Source organism: Gambusia affinis, linkage group LG17 (assembly GCF_019740435.1).
Source record: "Gambusia affinis linkage group LG17, SWU_Gaff_1.0, whole genome shotgun sequence".
NCBI lineage: Eukaryota > Metazoa > Chordata > Actinopteri > Cyprinodontiformes > Poeciliidae > Gambusia > Gambusia affinis.
The window spans coordinates 25,866,779-25,875,711 of NC_057884.1; the positions used below are offsets into that span (position 1 = coordinate 25,866,779).

General features: G+C 48.7%; 1 protein-coding gene across 1 annotated transcript; it reads right to left on the reverse strand.

Moving 5' to 3' along the window:
- Positions 1-1,094: 1,094 nt before the first annotated feature.
- On the reverse strand, positions 1,095-8,053 carry LOC122819311. Its single transcript, XM_044095938.1, has 11 exons — positions 7,987-8,053; positions 6,138-6,339; positions 5,871-6,072; positions 5,630-5,798; positions 3,831-3,924; positions 3,719-3,754; positions 3,560-3,610; positions 3,349-3,476; positions 3,115-3,250; positions 2,966-3,036; positions 1,095-1,873 (listed from the first exon to the last, which is right to left on the reverse strand). The coding sequence occupies exons 2-11, from the start codon at positions 6,334-6,336 to the stop codon at positions 1,643-1,645; spliced, it is 1,317 nt and encodes a 438-aa protein (XP_043951873.1). The 5' UTR covers positions 6,337-6,339; positions 7,987-8,053; the 3' UTR covers positions 1,095-1,642.
- Between the last annotated feature and the right edge of the window lie 880 nt (positions 8,054-8,933).

An 8,933-nucleotide genomic window follows, 5' to 3' on the forward strand; every position in this document is an offset into this window, starting at 1 on the left:
AAGCAGTTGGTTATTATTAGGAAGCTATTTGAAGGTTTAAACAGCTTTTCCAGTAACTTTACTGATGAATGGGAGTTTGGAATGGTTAAAAACAATGGAGATTTAATCATCCGTTATTGAACAATAACATATTTATTGATTTAATAAAAAAATAAAATTAAAGAATATTTTCTGATTGAAATATGTAAAGACTGTCCTCTCAGTCTCTGGCTTCAGGTTTTCAGGACAGGTTGCTGCTACAAGCTGTTCTCACTGCAGGGCGTTTAGCTTAGCGCTAACAGTGAAGCTAACGTGTCCCTGTTAGCTTATCGGGTTTTCACACTCCCTCTGAGTGAAGGCTCTCCTTTAATCTACTTTACAATGCAATTTGACTATCACTGAACTCTAACACTTTTTCCAAAGTTTATTTGGAAATCATATTTAGTCATAAAGTGTGACAAAGTATGATCACTATATCAATATATGTAGCAATTCAAAACATTTCCAGTGCCCTGAAGTCAAAACCTTTTTTTCATAAAAATAAAAACTTTAAACTGTGATTTCAAAGTTCATCCAATCTGGAAGAAATCCCAAAATATTCCCAGATGATTGTGTTTATACATGAAATAACATAAATAAACGTTTCAAAGACAAAACAGACGTTAGTCTCATAACTGGTGGTGGAACGGACCCAAAGGTACGGATGAAAGTTAAATTAAAACTATGGAACAAAAACTGGAAAACATGAAGGCTGCACAGTGGTGCAGCTGGTAGAGCTGGTGCCTTGCAGCAAGAAGGTCCTGGGTTCAAATCCCGGTCTTTCTGCATGTTCTCCCTTTGCATGCTGGGTTCTCTCTGGTTCTTTGGCTTCCTAACTCTTTAAACTCTCCCTAGGTGTGCGTGTGTGTGTGTGTGAGTGTGTGTGTGTGTGTGTGTGTTGCCCGGTGACAGACTGGCGACCTGTCCAGGTGACCCCGCCCTCACCTGGAACGTTAACATGTTAACTGGAGAGGCAGCAGCTCCTCCTGACCCCCATTGGGGGTCAAGGGTTAGAAAATGGATGGATGCAAAACATGAGGAACCCAGGGAGCCAGAGCAGAGCAAAAACAGGAGAACAAGCCGCAGGTTAAAGCAGAGAAGGATGAATAAAAGACCTGAGCTGATTGGCTGATGGGTTTCAGGTGAGAGACAGAGGAAGAGACACATTGGGCGAGCGAGAACACACTGGCTGCCAGAAACTAAAATCAATAAATCACATCCATCATAAACTCAACAGGTTCCAATAAAATGACATGTAAAAATATTTTAATCTAAAAGTTGACAGAAATATTTTGACCTCAATATTAAAACCATATAAAAAGTTTCAACTCGTTAAACCAGAAATATCATTTAAATGTTTAATAGTATCAATGATTGATTACATCAATTGAAAAAGTTCTGATCAGTTTAACCCACAGTGACCCAAATCAATACTATCATCAGAAAGATCAATTTCATTAAATGTCCAAAGGGGAAATCCACAGCAAATTATTCAAATAAAATCTAGATTTCATGAAAAATGACCTGAATCAACCTTAGCATGTAGAAAACATCAAAGAAGAAATTAATGTTAATGTAGGAAAAGAATCAGGAAAATTTAGATTCAATGATCTTCTGAGGCAGATTAATCATCAGCACCGTTTCCCTCCTGCAGCCTGTGGACTCCCAACACGGCCAGAGCCAGAACCTCCAGCAGAACCTCGGGCCGCCGGTCCCACGCCGCACTCAGCTCCACCAGAGTCTCACTGGACCCACAGAGGACATCCGCCGCCCAGCGCAGCTCCCCGTCCTGCTGCAGGGGGACAGGAGGACACGCTGGGAGACTGGGCTCATCTCCATCCTTCAGACTGTCCACCTGGAGGGACACGGAGGGACACGGAGACAAGAGGAGGGACATGGAGGGACATGGAGACAAGAGGAGGGACATGGAGGGACATGGAGACACGAAGAGGGACATGGAGGGACACGGAGACAGGAGGAGGGACATGGAGGGACATGGAGACAGGAGCAGGGACATGGAGAGACATGGAGACAAGAGGAGGGACATGGAGGGACATGGAGGGAGGTGGAGACAGGAGGGAGGGACATGGAGGGACATGGAGACAAGAGGAGGGACATGGAGACAGGAGGAGGGACATGGAGGGACATGGAGACACGAAGAGGGACATGGAGGGACATGGAGACACGAAGAGGGACATGGAGGGACATGGAGGGACATGGAGACAGGAGGAGGGACATGGAGGGACATGGAGACAAGAGGAGGGACATGGAGACAGGAGGAGAGACATGGAGACAAGAGGAGGGACATGGAGACACGAAGAGGGACATGGAGGGACATGGAGACAAGAGGAGGGACATGGAGGGACATGGAGACACGAAGAGGGACATGGAGGGACATGGAGACAGGAGGAGGGACATGGAGGGACATGGAGACAAGAGGAGGGACATGGAGGGACATGGAGACAAGAGGAGGGACATGGAGACACGAAGAGGGACATGGAGGGACATGGAGACAAGAGGAGGGACATGGAGGGACATGGAGACAGGAGGAGGGACATGGAGGGACATGGAGACAAGAGGAGGGACATGGAGGGACATGGAGACAGGAGGAGGGACATGGAGGGACATGGAGACAAGAGGAGGGACATGGAGGGACATGGAGACAGGAGGAGGGACATGGAGGGACATGGAGACAGGAGGAGGGACATGGAGGGACATGGAGACAGGAGGAGGGACATGGAGGGACACGGAGACAGGAGGAGGGACATGGAGGGACACGGAGACAAGAGGAGGGACATGGAGGGACATGGAGACAGGAGGAGGGACACGGAGGGACATGGAGACAGGAGGAGACATCAGGCAGGAGAAACATTCTCAGGATCCTCAGGAGACAGTCGATGTTTGGTGAAACAGGATGTTGACATTTGAGAGAGAAAAGTAGACGAACCAGTTGGGTGAGGACAGTGAGAGTTTCAGGACCACAAGAGGTCAAAGGTCGCAGCATTATCTCTGGCAGAGCTGCAGAAAACAGAAGAGAGGTCAGAGGTTTTTTCTCAACTCATTCAAATATCCACAAACATTTTCTGTCAGACTCACCGTCCATGGCGCAGACCACAAGATGGACGGCGTCCCTCACCTTGGAGGACACTTTGGACTCATCCAAGACATCCATGAAGGACGAAACGACCTTGGAGGGGGGATGCTCTGGCTGTCCTTTGCTGCTCTGGTCCAGCTGACAGGAAGAGGAGAAGAAGAATCACCGTCTGATCGGACACCAACGTCTGGAGGCTAACAGCTGACAGGAAGTGAGGGGGACGTTGGGGTCTGAACTGTTTCCTCCAGGAGACTCAGCGCCTCTCCTTCCTCCAGGACGTCCTGGAGGCCTTTCAGCAGGTCAATGCGAGTCGACACAGGAAGTTCCTCCAGCGGCTGCAGAAGACCCTCCTTCATCTTAATCTCTGCAGGAAACAGCAGGATGTTAGCAGCAGCGAGGTCATGTGGTCATGTGGTCAGTGATGGAGAGGAGGAGGATGAAGATCACCGTCTCTGGCTTGTTCCATCGGGTCACAGCTCTCTGCATCCTGGAACAGACCTGCCAGCAGAACAGACATCAGGGTGAAGTGACATCATCGGTTTTATCCTCAGGTCAACATTCGGGTCTGAAGCTCGACGGCCAACACGCCGTCAGATGGAAACCGACCTCTTCGTTTGTGACTCCAGCTTTCCAAAGCGATTTCTGCAGAAGGTGAGAATAAACAATGATTCCCCTGACAGCGACCTGGAGGCCAGTGGAGACGCGGCGGTGCTCCTACCCATCGCCCCGTCCTGCAGCAGCACCTCCACCAGGCTGAAGGCAAAGGTGGACTTCTCCGGCACGGTGAAGGTGGTGTCCTCCTTCGACTGGCCCTGATGGAGCCAGTAAAGACATTACTTTACATGTGAAGCCAGCAGGGGGCGCACTAGGCTCTGCTACACACAGCTGCCTGAACAGAACCAGCAATGATCGCAGCGACTGCAGGTTCGATTCCCAGACATTTACTGCATTCTGCCTCTTGTGTCTCTGATCTACAACATGGAGGACGCTCAGCTGGTCGTCCAGGTCACAAGGTCCAGATGCTGTGGCTGTATGACATCACTTCCTGCTCAGACATTTAGCTACAGAGAGGCTGGAACTGAGACAGAACCACATAGATCTAGACCACATAGATGTCAACTGAACCCTGCAGTGGTGAAGCTCCAAACAGCTGATAGTTGCTGATTCCCAGGTCTGTCATGATAGCAAATGTTACTGAGCGATTAATTGTCTCAAAGATTATTGCTATAAACAATAATATTGTTTGAAGACCTTTTTACACTGATTTAATGAAAATGACATAATAATTCATGTGATTTCCTGCCAAAGATAGATACACTTTATTTTGAAAAGAACATTTAACACTGGAACTGATCAAATAAACAAAACAACCAAAAATAAAATGGATTCTCAGTCTCCATTAACAAAAATGAATAAAAACACCAAAGTGTAAATAAATACTGGATTCAACCAAAAGAGTTCAGATTATGAAGTCTGTAAACCATATTGTCCTTCAGTAATCATTAGATTTAAATAGAGAAGATGGAACATCGACTACCTGATGCAATAGTTCACACTACACGTTAGTTCACTCCTACATTTTCCCCTTAAGACAATCTGAGAACGTTGATGTTCTCAGATTGTCTCTTGTGGTTTCATAACCGATCATCCTGTTGTGTGTGGTGTGTTACTGTAGGTCGTTGTGGCCGCTCTGATCTAAATCAGAGGTTTTCCCCACTGGGAGCGTTAACAGCCTGTTGAATGTGACAGGTAGCCAATCAGAAAGCATGGATTCTCCTCCTGCTTTCTGAGGGAAATTACAGAGGAATCCCAAACAGCTGACACGGAGCAACCCAAGTCCAGCGGACATTGGAGATGATATGTGGAAACAACATTAATGTTTATAAAACATTTGGTGTAAAGAATATAGAAATGATGAGGGGAGGAGTTGGAGCCAAATTGGTACCAGTTGATGAACCCGGTAACTTTTCAGCTGTTCTTCGTTAACGTGACATAAAAAGGTTCTAATGATTTTCATTTAGTCAAGACGTTACGCTGACACTAGAGACACATGCACTGCAGGTAGATTGTAGTAAAGCTTTGATTAATGCCTGGTTTTAAAATGACTTCACTGGACTTGGAGCCATTATTTTGTGCCCATTGTTGGACACCACACGGCCCGATGGAACCCGATGGAACCCGATGGAACCGTTCTACCTAGGATTTCTGTGGGCTAATGTGTGATCTCTCAGGTTTTGAAAATGGGCCGACAATCGGCCGACAGCTCTAAGATGGTGTAGTGTGAACTGGACATTACACTGAGGAAATGAGGAAGGGAGGGTCAGTGGAGAGCAGCGGAGTTGAACCTTTTTTCATTCAGTGTCATCAACAGAAAGAGAAAAAGGCTGGAAGAGACGATAATTAAAATGATGTCAATAGTTTTGATTTATCGTACATTAATTGATTTATCATTTATCGCAACAGGCCTGCTGAATCCAGAGCTAGACGTTCTAGATGTGTTCTGATTTATCATCTCACCTTAAAAAGCACGTTGGCCATTTTCTGGAAGCCGGCGGAGAAGCAGCCGTTCTTCTTGTCCTCCTTGACGATGTTCACGGGTCCAGAGTTATAAACCATCTCATAAACGAAGGTCAGCACGTCGTTTTTCTTCAGCTTCAGCGCCTGCAGCGTACCGCCGCCGATCGGCCTGCGGAGCGGAGCGGCAGGTCAAAGGTTAACAGGAAGCAGAACCGCTGCTAAACCTCTTCATCACCTTTACCTGCCGCTGAACCTGCTCCTCACAGATGAAAGGTCGACTCTCTTTTTGTTGATGCTGACAGACTCGGTCAGGCCGTCCACCGAGTTGTACTTTGCCGAGAGATGGGCTTCACCGACCGCCCCAGGTTCGCTGTCCACCTCGCCGCTCCCGCTGGACACCAACCACGTCTTGAAGTCCTTCACCAGGATCTCCTCCTCTAACTCTGTCAGGATGCAGAGAGTCTCTACGTCACCTGGTTCTGCAGCTGCTGAGCTTCAGGTGACTCACCTGGCGAGAAGTCCAGGTCCCCCAGCAGCTCTGGCAGCGTGACGTTCATGGCCTTGTATGTGGGGAACTGGAAGATGGCTCCCCTTCGGACCCGAACCAGAGTCAGAACCTCCATCTTCCTGTTCAGGTTGCAGTTGGAGATCAGATCCTTCTGAGCGCCAGTGTTCCTCAGCAGAGCTTCGGTTTTAGCCGCAAACATCGTCTGGGGAGACAGAACGTCCATAAGGACAGAACGTCCATAAGGACAGAACGTCCACATGGACAGAACGTCCACAAGGAGAGAACGTCCACATGGACAGAACGTCCACAAGGAGAGAACGTCCACATGGACAGAACGTCCACAAGGACAGAACGTCCACAAGGACAGAACGTCCACATGGACAGAACGTCCACATGGACAGAACGTCCACAAGGACAGAACGTCCACAAGGACAGAACGTCCACAAGGAGAGAACGTCCACAAGGAGAGAACGTCCACAAGGAGAGAACGTCCATAAGGACAGAACGTCCACAAGGAGAGAACGTCCACATGGACAGAACGTCCACAAGGAGAGAACGTCCACATGGACAGAACGTCCACAAGGACAGAACGTCCACAAGGACAGAACGTCCACATGGACAGAACGTCCACATGGACAGAACGTCCACAAGGACAGAACGTCCACAAGGACAGAACGTCCACAAGGAGAGAACGTCCACAAGGAGAGAACGTCCACAAGGACAGAACGTCCACAAGGAGAGAACGTCCACAAGGAGAGAACGTCCACAAGGAGAGAACGTCCACATGGACAGAACGTCCACAAGGAGAGAACGTCCACAAGGACAGAACGTCCACAAGGACAGAACGTCCACATGGACAGAACGTCCACAAGGAGAGAACGTCCACATGGACAGAACGTCCACAAGGAGAGAACGTCCACATGGACAGAACGTCCACAAGGAGAGAACGTCCACAAGGAGAGAACGTCCACATGGACAGAACGTCCACAAGGAGAGAACGTCCACAAGGACAGAACGTCCACAAGGACAGAACGTCCACAAGGACAGAACGTCCACATGGACAGAACGTCCACAAGGAGAGAACGTCCACAAGGACAGAACGTCCACAAGGACAGAACGTCCACAAGGAGAGAACGTCCACAAGGAGAGAACGTCCACAAGGAGAGAACGTCCACAAGGAGAGAACGTCCACATGGACAGAACGTCCACATGGACAGAACGTCCACAAGGACAGAACGTCCACAAGGACAGAACGTCCACATGGACAGAACGTCCACATGGACAGAACGTCCACAAGGAGAGAACGTCCACAAGGACAGAACGTCCACAAGGACAGAACGTCCACAAGGACAGAACGTCCATAAGGACAGAACGTCCACAGAGACACACCACCGCAGCGCTCTGCCCTCCCACTAGAGGTCAGGGTTCTACCAGTGTTCTGTTCTGGGCTCCCAGTCAGTTACTGGGACCATGTAGAGGAACCGGGTTTGACTCTCTGAGTTTAACGGTAATCTGAGCTGGATTATCATCATCATCATCATCATCATCATCATCATCATCATCAAACTGCTGACTTGTTCTGGATCATCTGAACCTGAATCCTCCGTCTCCATAGCAACCAATCAAACTGGTCTTTCCTTCAGAAATTCACAACCTGCCCAGAATAAAACCTGCTGCAGTTCATCCAGGAACACTGGATGAACTGGATGAACTGCATGACCGAACTGTTTCAGTTCGGTCATGAAATGTCTGCAGCTGCAGCTTCTCTGAACCAGGATCAGGAAACCCGACAGCAGCAGAACTGGAGTTTCTGGACCGGTTCTGTCTAGACATTAGAGATCAGCCTTACCTCAGATGGTTACCTCAGAGCTTCAGCAGCAGGAAGACGTTCAGCTCAAGTTTTGACCTGCTGCTTCAGCAGGGAGGGTCTTTATACTGGGCCGGGGGCGGATCTAGTTCACATCGTTGCCAGGGCAACCAACACCGCACCCTTCTTCTGCAGATAAACAGGATGAACTGTTAACAAAACATTATTCTCTGCAGAAAGGATCTGGCTGTAATCTGACCCAGGTCAAAGGGCAGCAGAATGGCAGCTAATACCTCTGCAGACCCCACACATGCTGGACACTAACTGACTCATTTTATGGGTCTTGTGGCTCTGGCAGGTTTTCTTCAGTGATTTGGACTGATGGGTCCAAATCACTGAGGATCTTCTACTGCAGAATTTAGATGAATTATTGAAGTGACAGCGACTCAGTGGACCCGCCCACAGTTCATAACGGGTCAGAACCTCCTGATGATACATGTGGAAAACACAACCGGATCTCTGTGATGCTGATGAACAGTTCTCCATAAGTAACCAATCAGGCAGCAGCAGATCAGTCAAAGTGCTGCAGCCTGAGTCCTGAGCAGCACCAGGAAATGGATCAGAACCAGACTTCCTGTTCCTGAGCGTTCCCAAGAGTTGACGGTGTCCCCTCCTGGACGTGTTTCTGCTCCTGGTGTTGCTGTTCGCCCCTGAAGCTCCGCCTCTTTTTCATGCTGTTTCTTTCCTTTGTGCTGCAGCTGCTCGGGCTGATCTGACATGTTTGGACAGAACCGGCGTCTCCACATCCTCATTCCTCTCAGAGCTGCAGGACGCCGCCGTCGTTCACTCCCTACACCAGAGCTTCTCAGTTCCAGTCCTCAGTGCTGCTCTAGATGAGCCGCTAGTCCAGAACAGCTGGTCCAGATGGTTGCATGACCTCTCCTGCAGCCATCAAGAACAGCAGGCTGTTAATCAGACAGAGATTCAGA

Bases quoted from the DNA above. Each gene is read 5' to 3' on its own strand.
- LOC122819311 (XM_044095938.1), bottom strand. From the start codon at position 6,336: ATGTTTGCGGCTAAAACCGAAGCTCTGCTGAGGAACACTGGCGCTCAG. The intron at 5,799-5,870 runs GTAAAGGTGATG...TCCGCTCCGCAG, and splicing joins AGGAGCAGGTTCAGCGGCAG to GCCGATCGGCGGCGGTACGC. The intron at 1,874-2,965 runs GTTCGTCTACTT...GTGTCCCTCCAG, and splicing joins TCACTGTCCTCACCCAACTG to GTGGACAGTCTGAAGGATGG.